This window comes from Scleropages formosus, chromosome 5, assembly GCF_900964775.1.
Source record: "Scleropages formosus chromosome 5, fSclFor1.1, whole genome shotgun sequence".
Classification (NCBI taxonomy): Eukaryota; Metazoa; Chordata; class Actinopteri; order Osteoglossiformes; family Osteoglossidae; genus Scleropages; species Scleropages formosus.
In genome coordinates, this window is record NC_041810.1 from 5496586 (window position 1) to 5513578 (window position 16993).

The 16993-nt window shown below is 45.3% G+C and overlaps 1 protein-coding gene across 2 annotated transcripts in view; it reads right to left on the reverse strand.

Moving 5' to 3' along the window:
• LOC108930745 (prominin-1-A-like) overlaps window positions 1–16993 on the reverse strand; it is a 68291-nt gene that overhangs the window by 10832 nt on the left and 40466 nt on the right. For both annotated transcript variants that reach the window (XM_029252565.1, XM_018746149.2), the window contains 8 exons: window positions 7714–7834; window positions 7456–7519; window positions 6394–6483; window positions 4234–4451; window positions 4075–4149; window positions 3922–3985; window positions 1063–1222; window positions 318–470 (listed from right to left, as the gene is read on the reverse strand). In XM_029252565.1, coding sequence (XP_029108398.1) covers window positions 318–470; window positions 1063–1222; window positions 3922–3985; window positions 4075–4149; window positions 4234–4451; window positions 6394–6483; window positions 7456–7519; window positions 7714–7834 — 945 coding nt within the window. The remainder of the gene's footprint in view (window positions 1–317; window positions 471–1062; window positions 1223–3921; window positions 3986–4074; window positions 4150–4233; window positions 4452–6393; window positions 6484–7455; window positions 7520–7713; window positions 7835–16993) is intronic.

The following is a 16993-nucleotide window of genomic DNA, read 5'->3' on the forward strand; positions in this document are numbered from 1 at the left end:
GACTTTAGACCCATAAGGCCCATATATCCCAACATTAAACAATCATATAAAATGAGTCTCACAGATAGAGTATATACACACATATATACACACATACATACGTACATATAACATACAGATATATATATTAACATATTTATATATGGTTTTGTGAAAATATATGTTTGTGGGTGTCTCACACAGTTTGGAGTCACACAGAGCAGTTTGGAGCGACCAGGTCACCTGAAACACTCCGACCCACATCCATACCCACACCCACACGCACAGAGACACGCACGCATATATTCACAAGAGCAGACACGGGAGATGACACTCACGCCATGATCAGGTTGCCGCCCGTGTTGGAGATGCAGCCGCGGGTGGTGGGCGAGGCGTGCTTGTCATGACCACAGATCCCACACAGCAGACCCAGGAAGTTGAAGGCCAGGATGAGCACCACCACGCAGCACAGCGAGATGCAGCAGACCCACCTGGCGAGCGACCACGGCAAAGGACAGGACAGCAAAATACAAGAGGGTCAGAGATGCCGGGGGGTTGGGGTGGATGGGGGGAGGGTGCAGTGACTATGGACTGCCATCCTGCACATTGCCTTCTCAAATCCCTGCAGCAGAGCTCCTGAGAAGGTACTTCTCTGGATAACCAATCAAATAAGACTAATTTACAATTACAACACAGTTTTTATTCCCCAAAGTGTCTCACAATTATTTACCTGCTTGTACAGCTGGCTTCCTTTTACCGGAGTAATGTGCGATAAGTACCATGATCAAGAGCACTAGAGTAGCATGTGGGATTGGAACCTACGCCTTCCAGATCTGAAGGCAGCCATTCTAACACCTACAGTACCAGCTGCCCCACAAAGACAGTGGATGAGAGAGAGAGAGAGAGAGAGAGAGAGAGAGAGAGAGAGAGAGAGAGAGAGAGAGAGAGAGAGAGAGAGAGAGAGAGAGAGAGAGTGCTGCCTATTACCGGAACAGCATGAGAGAAACTTCAACAGAACTGTAGAAATTTCCCAAAACCGTCAATGCTGCACAAAGTGTGAGACGGCAGATTATCGACAAGCACCTGTAGAAATCTGTCTGGTCCATCTGGGGGTAGAAGTCCTCGATACTGGAGTGTACGTGGTTGATGAACATGGTGAAGTTGGCGAGGATCGCCTGCATTGGGAACTTCTTGGTCATGCCTGTTATTTTGGTGCCGATGCTGTCCAGATGGCTTTCAACACCTGTCACGGAGATGGACAGCAATTCCAACCTGGGTACCTGGCGCTGATTCCAACCACAGTTCAGCTAAAACATGTAGGTAGTGGAGGGAGCAAAGAGAGCCGTTTGGAGTGACCAGGTCACCTGAAACCCTCTGACCCACATCCACACCTCCACACCCACAGCTCTAGAACTGCGAGAGACCAGCGCTACCCGCTGCACCACTGTGCCAGACCCGGTGCAGTCGGATGTGTGAGCAACACAGTCTGGCACCGTCACACACTACACAGCACCTAGGCTGCAAATGATGCTGCGATTGCCAAAAAAAACCCAAAAAAACAGAGATCATTGATTTTGTTTTGAGTTCCGGATTGCTTGGATTGCTTCTCTCCGGTGGCGAGAACAGACCGAGACTGACCTCGCCGAGTCCCTGTTGCGACAAACCTCGGACAGGCGTCAGCGCTCCAGGCAACAGGTCCTTCAAGCACCTGCTGAATGCTAGCGTGCGAATCAGACGTGTTCTTTACGGCTTCAAGGGAAATGTGACTTGCAGACAATAAGCACAAATACTGCAGTTTTTGTATTGTCCATCACAATCATTAGCATGCTTCTCAAACCACTACCATGAGCAGATGCTGTATAATACAGGTACAGACACCCTTCTACTTGCGTAAATTTGACCTGCGTAAATCCGGATTTACGCAAAAAATTCCCAGAATACGTATTATTTACGGATAGTGCTTTTATTTTACGCAAAAAATCTGAAATACAGACAGCCCCCTACTTATGTGAATTCGACTTACATAAATCCAGATTTACGTAAAAAATTCCCGGCATACACATTATTTACGGATAATGCTTTTATTTTACGCAAAGTATCTGAAATACAGACAGCCCTCTACTTACGTAAATTTGACTTGCGTAAATCCGGATTTCTGTAAAAAATTCCCGGCATACACATTATTTACGGATAATGCTTTTATTTTACGCAAAGTATCTGAAATACAGACAGCCCTCTACTTACGTAAATTTGACTTGCGTAAATCCGGATTTCTGTAAAAAATTCCTGGCATACACATTATTTATGGATAGCGCTTTTATTTTACGCAAAACATCTGAAATACAGACAGCCCTCTTCTTATGTGAATTCTACTTACATAAATCCAGATTTCCGTAAAAAATTCCCAGCATAAACATTATTTACGGATAGCGCTTTTATTTTACGCAAAACGTCTGAAATACGTTAAGCGCAAGTTGGCTTAGCCAGACAAGGCAGGAAGCTGCATCTTCCCAGTTCCCGCAGGTTTTGAGCTGTGAATCCATCTCCTCTTCTTAGTGTAGAGCTTTTCTCCTATATTTTCTACCGTTTTCATTATTCCCAATGCCTGGTGATAAAGGTGCACTTGAAGGAAAACGAGAACCATCTCATAAGCGTCCAGCAATCGATTTCCAGATGAAATTGAAAATAATAAGGAAGTATGAAGGTGGACAAAGATTATGGTCTATAGCACGGGAACCAGGTTTAGCCGTATCGACTACAAATACGGTAGTGAAGGATGCTGCACATATAAAGGAGCCCCTGAAAGGAACAGTGGGCAGGAAAACAACAATAATAATGAGAGACATCTAATATATTCGACATTTTCTAGACAATTATACATGTTGTGTAATGTTTTTATACCTGTGTTCGCAATAAATGCCTAGGGTAGGGTAGCCTATGTTGAACGGTGGGGGAGAAGGGGGAATCTGACATACGTAACTTTCGACTTACGTCAGGGGTTGAAGAACGGTCTATTTGCGTAAGTCGAGGGGTGTCCGTATAAATAAATATTAAAATACAAATAACTACTCTGAAATGCTCTCATACCGTGACACTCTCTCTGTAGGCGCAACTACATTCTATCAAACACCAAGAATGCTGTACATACAATAGACGGCGATATTTAAGCTCATACACAGAAGGTATCTACATTCCAGGCCAAAGTTTGGAACCATACGCAAAATCATAAACGTACCGATGATCGTAAAATAAGCAGTTCCAAACATGCGCAATCAAAATATGCTTAAAAAAAAAGAGATGACTCCAAACTTTCACCGTGCACGATACATAAATGAAATCAGCATTGATTTATGCAGGATTTATTTATGCTCCCGATGTTGGAATGATGAATGCGGCGAAAGGATATGAAGGAGCTGCACGGACACGGTAGGGTGTCGGATTGGCGGGGAACGGGGTGCAAATGGGTACGAAGGAGCAGGAGCGAGCCGAGCCGTGACGACTAACAGAAGTGTGGTGTTACTGCCATCATCAGTTCATCACGAGCGCCACCCACAGACCATATAAAGTTAAAGACTTACGAGGCAGGGCTGTCATTGGAGGGGAAAAAACATAATAGAGGAAAGATAAACTGAACAAGTCGGTTTTTAGGCGAAGCCCAGTGACCATTTCGATGAGGCGGAGATGTACAGGCCTCACGGTTACACGTTACTCGTCATCTTCCGTTGTCATTCAAAAAAAATCACAAGTTTGGCATCTGCCATCTGACTGAAATTATGATTCGGAAGCACAGTAGAAGAAACAACGTGCAAATTATGTAGCTGCAGGTGAAGATGGTTCTTATGTAAAAGTGCCTGGATGAACAACGATAAAGCGAACTTTTCACATGGGTTGTTCAGACAGGGATTGCGCATCATCGTGGGACGACGGCAAGCCGATACCAACCTTTAACAACATTTCTGGTCTGCTCCTCCACTAAAGCAGGTGTTTTGTTGAACGAGGAGTAACCCTAAAGCGAGAGAAGAATGGGTCAGCGCTTTCGGGGGGCGTTCCGAGCGGCGTGGTAAAACGTGGTAACGCACAATGCGAATGACTGACCTTTTGGACGATGCTGCTCAGATCGGTCTCCAGGACGTCGTCGACCTTGGCGAGCTGCGCGCTCACGTCCGGCAGCTGAAATACAAGCGGCGGCGATTACCGTGCGGCCGTCGCCGGTCGTCATGGAGATGCTGAACGCGGTGGAGGGCGCGCGCTCACCTTGGAGAAGTCGGCGTCAATGTTGAGCTGGTGGAGGGAGTCGCGGATGGAGCCGCACACGGGGGCGGTCTCGCGCACGGAGCAGGCCGGGTCCGAGAGCGTGTCCTCGAGGCCGGAGCGCGCCCTGCTCAGGTTGACCTGCAGCCTGCTGGAGCCCTCCTTCAGCACGTCAATGGAGACGCTCACGTTTTCCAGCGCTTGCTTGGTCTCACGTATGGCTGGATGGGTGCGAGACATGTTAGTGAGGTGAGTTTGCCCCTGGCCCACGGTACCTTCCTATCAGCTCACTGAAAATCTCGTTGGCTTTTGCTGCTCTTGCAGTCCGTGGGCCGGAGGGTTGCTCGGTACACTTTTGGGGGGGCAAATTCTTCCACATATTTTCAACTAGAGGGGCTTGTCAGGATTACAGGAGAATATGGCAACCCTGCTATATCAACAGCTGAAGCTGTGTGATCTCTGACAATGAGTTACATTTATTTATTTATTTATTTATAGGATGCTTTTCTCCAAAGCGACTTCCAATGAACTCTATGTAGTGTTACTATCAGCCCACACACCTTATTCACTGTGGTGACTTACACTGTTAGATACACTAAATACACTGGGTCACTCATCCATACATCAGTGGAACACACACTCTCTCTCTGTCACTCATACAGTATGGGTGAAGCTGAACAGCATGTCTTTAGAGTGTGGGAGGAAACCAGAGCACCCAGAGAAAACCCACGCAGACACGGGGAGATTCCACACAGACTGAGCAGGGTTGGTTAAGTTAATTGTTGGTGAAAAAAAGGCCTCGTGGTGAAGACCATATTAACGTTGCTTCACGACCAAGCACCACACAACATCTCAACACATCTGTAAGAACTCAGTTCTTTTTTGTACTATTTCTTTGTTCAGCCCACACATATATGTAACATATATGTACTAGAGAAAAGGGTCCGGTTCTGGTCACTGGGTAGCGACAGGGAAGTCCGAGACAATGACCCACAAGGATAAGCAAGGTCACAGGGAACACCACGTATTTGGAATCAGCCATCGTTACCTTTGAGGGCCCTTTCCACCTTGACTTTGATCCAAACAATTCGAGAAAGGAATAAAACACAAGATGTAATGTGCACAATTAAGTTAAAGACCCGGCAAACGAGAACGTAAGTTATTCATATATTCTTCTCATAAAGGAAATCCAGCTGCATTCATATCCATCCATTCATCCATCTGGATATTGCTCCATCCATCCATCCATCCATCCATCCATCCGTCCATCATCAATAACCACTTGTCCAATGAAGGGTCACCATGGTGCAGAGGCTGCCCTAGAACCATAGGGCACAAGCCAAGGGACCCCCTGGGAGGGACACCTATCCATTACAAGGAAGTCACATAGAAACACTTACATACACAACGGCCAATTTAGATTCTCTGATTCCCCTTAAACACGTCTGGATTGTGGGAGAAAAAAATACAAAAGTACAGGGAGAACATGTGAACTCCACAAAGACTTAGGTGAAATCGAACCCATGTCCAAACCCTCGGCCCAGGAGCCATGAGACATCAATGTCACCCGCTGTATCCCAGCGCCGCTCACTGCATTTACATACTGTACAAAGTTCAATTTCTGAATGAATTAACAATGTAAAGCCCTTGTCAATTATTGTTTTTCTTCTTGTCTTCTCAAAGACACATTATAATCAGGTCCAAAAGTTATGAGAGAACGTGCACAAAAACAGCACAACATCTGAATTTAAATGAATGTGCAGATGCCCACAGTGTTCGGTATCATTTCAGCAAAAACATATTTCGTATTAAAAGCATTAAATGGGCTGCTTGTGCTGCCCTTTTCGCCTGCCACATTAAATTCACTACGGATTTTCATCACATGACCTTTAAAAGGAAAATAATAATTTTATTTCAATGGGAGAAATGAAGCTGTGGAAGCTGTGAAATTTTTCTAACAACAATTTCTAAGCAGTTTAACGTAAAATACTGCAAAAAATTAATTCAGAAAAAAATTTAAATAAATGGCTCTCAGTCTAGGTCAGTTTAAATTTCCATGAAATAAAGATGGATGTATGGATATGAATGATCAGTTTCCTTTGATGTTGCATTTGAATACAAATTGGTTACAGTTATAAAGAGGAGAGGAAGAAAATTGTCTACCTGACGTCATTCTCAGTGTTGCATCGAGAGCCGGCAAGGCCTTTTTCCCCAGCTGTTCCTGAATTTTACCACCCAACAGAGGCCCAATGTCTATGGAATGAAAACAGCAATTAAACAAGAAGGTCGATGAAATGAAAAACAAATAAAAAAACAACAGACATAAATTCAGCTCATTTTTACAGAAAAAATCTTTTGATTAAAATACACCAGCAGTAGTGTGACTGCATTATTCAGTTTATTACATTTATTCATTAGGAGGGTGGTGTGGCGGGCTCAGTCAGTGTGTGGTGGGTCTGGGGTTCGAACCTTGCTTGGGGTGCCTTGTGATGGACTGGTGTCCCATCCTGGGTGTGTCCCTGCCCCCTCCAGCCATGTGCCCTCTGTTGCCAGGTTAGGCTCTGGTTTGCCACGATCCCAGTTGGGATGGATGGATGGTTGGTTGGTTATTCATTTAGCTGACACTATCCTTGAAAGTGACTTACAATGTTACAGTACCTACAATTATTTAACCATTTACCCAGCTGGGTAATTTTACTGGAGCAATTGAGGTAATTCAGATAATTTGCTAGGTGTTATTAGGATTTGAACCTGCACCCTTAGGGTTTAAAGGAAGCAGCTCCAACTACTATGTAACCAGCAGCTCCTTTAGCCCCTATTAATAGGATTAAATTACATTCCAACCAACCAGCCAATGTCTGTAACCGCTTGTCCCTAGCAGGGTCGCAGTGAGCCGGAGCCTATCCCAAAAACATTGGGCGCAAGGCTGAAGAGGGAGGCGTACACCCTAGACAGGGCACCAGTCCATCGCAAGGTGGCAACTACACACCCAGGGACACAGCTGGGTCAAGTTACCAGAGCAATTTATAGAGGAAGCACCTTCCTCAAGGACACTACATCCAGAGGTGGGGATCAAACCTACAACCTTTGGAGCCAAAGGCAGTCGCTTCAAGTGCCCCTTTAAATTACATTCCGATCTTCAGAATTGAAACAGATGAAAAAATTAAGCTTTTTTACACGTAAGAAATTGTCAGTTCTCGTGCACAAATCACAAGTAACACTTACTGCCCAGATCAGAGATCACTTTGTTCTTCACCGTGAAGTATTGTGATGTAAGGTAGTCGATTTGCTGAAACACAAAGAGACGTGTGTTAGAAACGTCCCTCTTATCATTTTGAAAATATATCAGATATGGTTTCATCCTGATGAAAATATGATATTAATAGAAAGATGCAGGCGGTGGATGTTACTGCACTGATTTACTGAGACGTGTGGAAGAACAGCGGTGAGGGACACCCTGGGACCCCATGGTCGGCGTCCTACCAGCGGCGTCTGGTTGACGAATGTCTGCAGGTCCCTCATGTTGCTGTTGACCAGTCTCCTCACTCCTTTCAGCTGGTTGGTGAGGTTCTGGTTCGCCGAATATGCGCACACCACACCGGCCCTGGGGACACAAGGTCATCAAGGTGATGCTGTGCTGAGCCAATGGCGTGAACCACGACATGTGGTCTGGTTTCCTCACACAGTGCAAAAGCTTGTGTTTCATAGGGATGAGTGTGTCCATGATGATCCTAGAGTGTGTTGAGATGGACATGGGATCAACTCCCTAGCCAGCCCTAAATCATGCTCTGTGTATTTTTGTTTGGCTTGTTACTGCTGTCTACTTCTTACATTTATTTAGCAGACGCTTTTCTCCAAAGCAACTTCCAATGAACTCTATGTAGTGTTATCAGCCGACACACCTTATGCACCATGGTGACTTACACTGCTAGATAGACTACTTACAATGGGTCACTCATTCATACATCAGTGGAACACACACTCTTTCTGTCACTCACACACTATGGGGAACCTGAACAACATGTCTTTGGACTGTGGGAGGAAACCAGAGCACCCGGAGGAAACCCATGCAAACACGGGAGGAACATGCAAACTCTACATAGACTGAGCCGGGATCAAACCCATGTCCTCTTGCACCAACCAGGTGCTGTGAGACATCAGCGCTACCTGCTGTGCCACTATGCCACCCTTCTCAGATGTTTGCACAGTCTTTCACAAGTGGTAGGACTTTAACATAAACCACATTTCTAATTGTGACACTTTGCTGAAGTGTTTTCGCTTTTGTTTTAAACCTGATTGGTCCCTGAGCCCTGACCATGTGGTGGACAAGGGCCTCTCTGGATGTGAATAGCTGTTCTCTTTGGGGGTCTGGGGGGCTGAATCTCATTTGTATTAATACACATTTTACTTCATAGTACTTTACTTTTTTAGTTCAAAGAGTCCTTGCTATTCCTTCACTCTGTGTGTGTGTTTGTGCGTGATTTGCCTGTGATAGAGTGCCATCCTGTCCACAGTGGATGCTGCCACACATTCTCTGCTTCCTAGATTGACTGTGGACCACTGCAAAACTGCACTGGACAACTTATAGAGAATGAATGAATGAATGAATGAATGAATGAATACCATCACAAGGACTTCCGCAAATGAACCAAACAATAAAAAAACACCCTTCTTTACCTCATACCATTTTTCTGAGCTGAGTTCACACACAACATTCACATTTGTTTTAGTGTGAAGACAAATTCGATGCAAAGCCTGAGGTCGCCTCCCCCCCCCCCCCCCCCCCCAATTACCTTCTTTAGTTTTGCGCCCCATGTTATTTATTCAGCAGGTAACATTCAGTGAGCTCCAAAACACAGAAGCACCCAAAAGTGACACCTCTTCACCAATAGGTGGCAGTGGCTGAACAGTTTGGCACCTGCCTTTCTTTATCTCCAGAAAGATCCGGAAAAACAAACTAAAGACAACTTAAAATATTCTTATAAAGACACCCAGAGCTCTCGGCCCAACAGCCGTAAAGCCGTTTGGAATTCCAGCCACAACGAAACACACATCGATAACACATTTGCAATATATTGCAAAGCACCTACTCTTTCATAACGCACTCACTCACTTTCTTCAAGCACTTGTCCAAGTCTGGGTTGGGGTGGTCTGGAGCCTATCCTGGAGGCAAAGGGTTCAAGGCTAAGTAACTGTACTTAGACCCTACTTAGAGAGGACTCACTGTCCTCTCTCTGTCCTCTACACCCTGGACAGGATGCCAGTCCCTTACAGGACAAGTAAAGCGCGCGCGCGCGCGCACACACACACACACACACACACACACACACACACACACTCACAAGGGGCAATCCGGAGTTACCACTTCACCTGAATCATATGCCTTTGGACTGCAGGAGAAAACCAGAGGACCAGGATTCAAACCGACACCTAAAACTTCCACCCAAGAGATGTGAAACACCAGCGGTCTCTACCGAGGAGAGCAGCGGAAACACTGCAGGGCTACAGGAACCTAGTGCTCAGCCACATTCTCATTTCAAACTGGCCCAGTGACCGTGTGCTTACGGGACACCCGGACAGCGAGCGTATCACCCTGCAGTCCACTAGCACCCCCTGGCCTGCCCCCGTACGCAGCCCAGCAGGTACAAGCTCCGCAGAAGGCTTTGACAGGGATGGGAACCCACACCACCGCCCATCACCGCTGTTTGAACGTTTGGTTTACAAAGTGATGATGCAAATCAATGCAATCTGTACGTTTCGCGTGAACGCAGTTCACTCGCCACGGTGCTGGGAAAATACCCCCCTTTCCGGTGCTGCGCTGTACTCCGGTGTCGGCACCACACGCACAGCCCTACTAATTATAGCCCTCATGTTGCGTGGTTGTTTGTTACGTGACAGGGAGGCATGAATGATTCATCCACCATCAGCGCGCTGAGGACGGGCTGCCGGGGCTTGCGGGCGCACTGCCCTGACATGGAAAAAGGATCCCATTCTTGTCTGCAGCAGAGGTGAAAGAGAGGCCAAAGTGGGTGGCCGTGTCACCCCTTACGGGACCAAGCAACTGAAACAATGCTGAAGTGTGGGTAAAACCAGAGGAATACCATGTACATGTCATCCTTGCATGACCGGAGCCCAGGTTACCAGACACTGGAATGACTGGACAATGCTGGGAATCCCAGTATTATTTAAAAAAATATATTTTCTAAAACAAGAGGGTGCGGTAGCGCGGTGGCGCAGTGGGTTGGGCCAGGTCCTGCTCTCCAGTGGGTCTGGGGTTCGAGTCCCGCTTGGGGTGCCTTGTGACGGACTGGCGTCCCGTCCTGGGTGTGTCCCCTCCCCCTCCGGCCTTACGCCCTGTGTTGCTGGGTAGGCTCTGGTTCCCTGCGCCCCTGTATGGGACAAGCGGTTCCGAAAGTGTGTGTGTGTGTGTGTATTTTCTAAAATTCAAAAAAAAAAAAAAAAAAAATCAAAGATGAGCACAACTCAAAAAAGAAAAAAAAATAATTTCAGTATTTTAGGTGATTTACTTGCAGAAAACTTTTGATGGCATTAAAAACATTTTATTATAGATTATATTTGATTATGCATTTAGATTTGGTAGGAAAGTGCTGCAAATGCTGTGTGATCTTTAAAACATGACAGCACAATCATTATTAATTTTTCTCTTGAGCGGCTGGTAAATCTGTGAAATGAACCATAAATTAAAAAAAAAAAAACACAGAAACTCTTAAACTCCACTCTTAACACATGTTAAACTTGTACTTATAACAATATTACTATTCATGTCAAAAAGATTTAAAAAAATGAAAATCATATGTATGATGTTTTGGAAGAACTGGCCAAACGCATCTCGATTAGTCCAGATGTGTGAGGATGAACCGCAGTGAAAATCCCAAAGAAGTTGCATAAACCAACTGGTGTATTGAAGCGAGGGAAGAGCAGCACTGGGAATGCTGGGAAAACAGCTGAACAGTAGCAAAAGGTGTGTGGAGCACCCTTGAGCAAAGCACTGGACATGAAGTACTCCAGCATAACAGTTACAAACAGGGTAAAAACCAGGTGTGATCAGGGAGTTACAAGACTTTGTTCAGCAGTCTGGAGCATCTTTCTCTGCTGTCTCTATCTACAAAACTTGATCACCCTCCACACCTCAACCAGACTGCTACACTCGTCCACATCTGCCCGCTTGGTGGTCCTACACATTAAAGGTCCATAATCAGAAGCACGGAGGTTCTGGGTTCTGGCTCCGTTGCGGTGGAACGACCTCCTCCCCCACTCAGAACTGCTGAATCTCTGTCCACATTTAAAAAGGGTCTTAAAACTCACCTCTTCCGGACTCACTTTATCCATCATCTAAGTTCATGTAAGGTGCAAATGTTTATGCTCTATAACTTTAAGATCATGTAGGATAAACCTTTACACAGCTACTCCTGTAATGTAACATAAATGTTTATATGTATCTGAAAAAGAAAAAATATTACTAGGAAGGTGACCAGGAGTCGTGGATATTCAGAGTTTTATACAGCTATTCGTGTGATGAACATCGGTTCATATGGTGGAAAGAAACAAACTAACTGCACTTAAGAATCACACGTCTGCATCTAAGTGTCTCTTCCTGCTAATGAACACATTGTATTTTCCATGAGATGTACGTCGCTTTGGAGAAAAGCATCTGATAAATTACGTAAATGTAAATAAATTAATACATGTCAATGTAATGTCCCGGGAGCTGATGGGAAAGAGCAGGATTTGAACCCCCATCAGCACTACCTGCAGAGAGGCCTGTAATCGGTGACTGTGATTTTTTTTCCCCTGATGCGAGGGTTCAGCAGTCCTCATATGCGAGTCAGTGCTGTACAACCTGCACTGCTTCTCCAAAAAGACAGAGAACGTGTAATTCATTGTACAATCACACCTCCTGAAGCGACACGTTTTGAACTCTGACAGCTCTGTGTACTGCATGCGGCTGCATCACGTTGACAATATAAACATGGCTTTTCCTCCGTTTAAATAACAGCCTGGTAAACTCCGGCCACTTTCGCTCTGTCTGCAGTGTACTCTGTTACTTCCCACTCCTCTCGAAAACACGGCGAATCGGAATGCACCTTCCCATCGATCAAGCACCGATAAAACGTGAATCACCGGAAATCAATGACAGACATATACAGTCAATGGGTCCCATACAATGAAAAATCACCGCAGTGGCTTGTGGAAAATTAACCATTATTTCCCCAAAACAGTGGTGCTTTTGCCCATTATGATGACATCTCAGTGAGGGGTGCCAAATAGAGGGCTTATGAAAAGATTTTTGTCGGTCCACAGGACAACTGGTGAATTATTACATTTATGAATAATTATTTAATTACATTACAGGAGTTTCCTGGGATGAGGGACTTGAGGTTTGCCCCCCAATTCATGAAATAATACTATGCAAGATCAACAAATTATTTAATTATGGAACAAATTATTTAATTATCTGCAATTTCTTTAACCCCCCCAGCTCCAGCTCCCCAGTTTCCCTACAATCAGTTCTCAAAGGCTGGATGTCTGAAACAATACAGGCTAACAAACATACAGTACTGCACTTCCCAATACTGTCTTTGGGGGATATCATATTATATACAGTATTAGGTGGATAGTATTAGCGCTAAAAACTTGCAATACCTCTGAATAGTAATTTTAAAGCTGCTAGTCATTGTCTTTGTTGCAATATAAAAGATGATCTAGAACATATTTGTACACGATATACAAATATGATCTTTAGCTGTCGGAATGAATTCCATTCGGATCGCAGCGTGAAACGAGTCTGACACCCTTGTGTTGAAACATACACTTTTGTTTACTCTGTGCTGTGTGTGGCTTTGGCGAAAAGCATCTGCAAAAGCATGCATTTAAACGTAAAGGTCTGCCTTCAAAACCGTGGGAGTCACGTTTTTTGCTTGAAATATGAATAGAAAAACAAACCTAACTAACCCTAAACTCAAAATGTATTTTAAAATTGTAATGCGGGCCTATTTCACACGAGCTTCTACTTGACAGTTTCAGATGGTAAACAATAAAAGTTTTATGGAAGACTTGTTTCCCTGCTATTGCTTTGAAGGGAATGTTTTTCAAAACGATCCATTATGCTGCGGAACGAAGATGAGCGACAGTAGAAATTCCCACAAAGCAACAACGTTCTAAAAGTGTGTGCAGTTGAAGTTGCTGAGTGAAAAGGCTAAAAAGTAACCAAATATTTACATACCTGCACAGTGAGTGTTTTTCTTGTACAACAGAAAAACAGCAGCCCATCTGGTCCTAATCCGGAACTTTCCTGGCACTCATTTCATCCAAAAAGACCTGCTTCTAATGTTCAGACGGCCTCGGTCGGAACATGTGATCCACCACACACACACACACACACACACACACACACACACTGTCCAAAGCCACTTGTCCCAAGTGGGGTCATGGTGATCCAGATCGTAACCCAGCAACACAGGGCACAAGGCTAGAGGGGGAGGGGACATTCCCTGGACAGGACACCAGTCCATCACAAGGCACCCCAAACAGGACTTGAACCCCACACCCACCAGCAAAGAGGCCCTGGCCAAAGTCACTGCACCACTGCACCCCCAACTGATCTGCTATATCTAAATGGAATTTCTTCAGTGAAGCTGTGAGAAGTTCTATCAACACTTTGACATCACGTTCATAAATGTGCACCGCTAGACGCAGCGCCCGGCGCCGCACTAACGCAACCCACTCGCGTTTCCGCTGCTGGACCTGTAAACTGAAATGAACCTTTGCTATAATGCATTGGCTTCCAGTGTCCAAATTCCCTCTGTGATGATATTCTCCAGGTGAATGCATACAGAGAATATTAAATCTTGTCATGTAAATCAAATCCATGCCATAGGCGAGGTTCTGCAGCACAAGCGCAATCAACCAATGCATTGCAGGATGTGAAGCTTAAAATGAAGCCCATAAATACATTATAAATAACTGCTTGGCTGTCTGGGAATACTGTTGAATTCGGCACAGTGTGTGTGGAGATGTCATGTTCTCTATGTCTGCTTCGGTTTCCTCTTACGGCCTAAAGACGTGTGTGTGTGTGGCAACCCTGTGGTGGACTGGCATCCTGTCCAGGGTGCATGACTCCTAGCCAAGCATCCATGATAGGCTCCGGATCCCTGCGACCCTGCCAAGGGTGATTTTCGTGATCTCTGAGTGATACCCTGCTGCAAAATTCTCTGACTTGTCCACAGATAATGTCACCAGTGAACTCATTTCAACCCTGTCCACCTGTCCCGACTCTCTCCGTCCTCTAACTTTCAGCCCAGAAGGTCCCACATCCAGCCCGTGGCTCCTGGACACCCTCTCTGCTGACAGAATCAAACTCCATACTGCTGAACGAAATTGGCAGAACTCTGAATGTCTCACGCACTTAGCAGCTCCTTATGTCCTTTCGTTGTTCCCTTTCCTTACAAAAAACTACTTTCCTACAAAAATAATCTGCGGTCTGCACTCAAAAAATCCTCATAAACTCTTCAGATTTTCTCTCTTTCTCCTCCTCCTTCCTCCACCCTCACAGCTGTTGATTTTGTCTTATTCTATAGAGACAAAGGCAGTTTTAATCAAAAACAAGTTCTTGGAATCCACATACACTGTCCCTGGGTGGGACTCACAGCAAAGCCTCATTCCCTGCATTTCAACCCATTTCTGAAGGAATGCAAGGAATCTCTGACCTTCTGCTCTCAGGTAGAGCCACCACTCGCTCCCTTGATCCCATCCCATCCCTTTCCCTCTTTACAGGCCATATCCCTGCAACGGATTCCTTTGCTCATTATTTCCTTGCTCTTCTCTTGTTGTTTCCCACCTGTCATTGAAAGCACTCAGCACCACTAAAAAACCCTCCATGGTCCCAAAGTTGGTCTCGAATTGCAGACCAAACTCTCTTCTCCCTTCTCACTCTGGAACCTTCAAGCCTTTAAACCATCTGGCAGCATTCCTTGCCCACAATTATCTCCTTGGCGGTTATCAGACTGGATTAAAAATTGGCCATTGCACTGAGACTGCCCTCCTTGGAGAGTCAGAAAGTCTCCAGTTGGCTACAACAACCTCCCTTTCCTGCTGCAGCGCTGTCCACCACCAGATTCTGCTTTGCTTTCTAGAACAGCTTGGAACCAAAAGGAATTGCTATTGAAAGAGTTTGAGACTTAACTGCCAGGTAAATCTGTCCAGGAGGGTTAGCGTGGCTCATTGTCTTCCCTTGTCACTCAGCTGGAGTTCTGCAGGGCTCAGTACTAGGCTCCTTACTCTTCTCCATCTGCATCTCTTCCCATGGCTCTGCCCTTTCCTCTGACAACTTCTCCAATCACTGTTATGCTGATGATGCCCAGCTCTTCTTCTCATTTCCCCCTGTACCTACAAAGTGTCCTCTTGTATTGCAGGTTACCTCTCTACCAATTCTGCTTGCTCCACATACATCTAAAGACAGAGATTCCTCACCTCCCAACAGGTCTGTCAACCCGTCCTGAAGTCTCTCCACTGTGTCACAAAAACAGGATTTGTTCATATTGCACAAAACATTTTGTGTGGCCACTCCCTCCTATCTCATCGTCCAGAGTCTACAATGAAGCTTCTCAAGATGATTCAGAAGACTCAGAATGCCATGGCACAAGTTGGGTTTGACCTTCCAAAGTATTCCCTTTGGATATATGCAAACAGATATACCCTTTTCTCATCTCAATAAGAAAAACGGCAAAAACAAATTACTCTTATCAACAATGAAATATTTCTTGTTTTTTTCTTTTCAAAAATGACCTGAGGAAATTGCAGTTTTATTATTTTTGAGATTCATCCAGTTCATCTAATTTAACAGTGAAATAATTATTTGCTTTAGAAAGTGCAACTGATTCCATGAACACACACACACTTCCCAAACCGCTTGTCCCATCCGGGGTCCCGGGGAACCAGAGCCTACCCGGCAACACAGGGCGTAGGGCCGGAGGGGGAGGGGACGCACCCAGGACAGGACGCCAGCCTGTCGCAAGGCACCCCAAGCGGGACTCGAACCCCAGACCCACCGGAGAACAGGACAAGGTCCAACCCACTGCGCCATCGTGCCTCCCCCCTCCTTGAATAGGAGTGGAATAAATGGTGAAAACAGCAGGGAATAAGATTTAAGCATCCCTGTTCCACAATCATTTGTATATTCCAGCAACTTGTGATTTTATTCTGATACGCTGCGCTGGTTGATACATGTTTGATAAATTCATGTATCCACTGCAAAAACTTGCTGTCTAAGCCAGGCTGGTTATGGAGCATCACACTCTGCACCCTGTCTTGACATTGGCCAAGGTCGTAGCGTATAAAAAATGTGTTACACATGTACTGTATGGCCTTTTGCAGCACATGTCCAACTGCAAACCCTGAAGTTGGAAAAACTCTTAAGCCGAGCACACCCATTACATAGACTAACAGTATAAAGTCTTGAGTGCATTTGCTGGAAAGTGGCTTTTGTTCACAATCCTTTTAATTAAGATGCTTAATGTGGAAAAGCACGTCTCCCCCAGCTGTTCAGCAGCAATTCCCAGAGTCGCAGAACACTTGTGGGTTGCTCTGAGTTTTCCGCCCAGCTCGTCCCGTACGATATTGCGCAGGTGTACTCAAACCTTTGACTGGGATTGTACTACTTTTCCGTTTTCCCGGAAAATTCGCCTTCTTTGGCCTCGCAACTGCGCATCTCTCGCAACAATCCAAAGCATCACATGACTGTAAA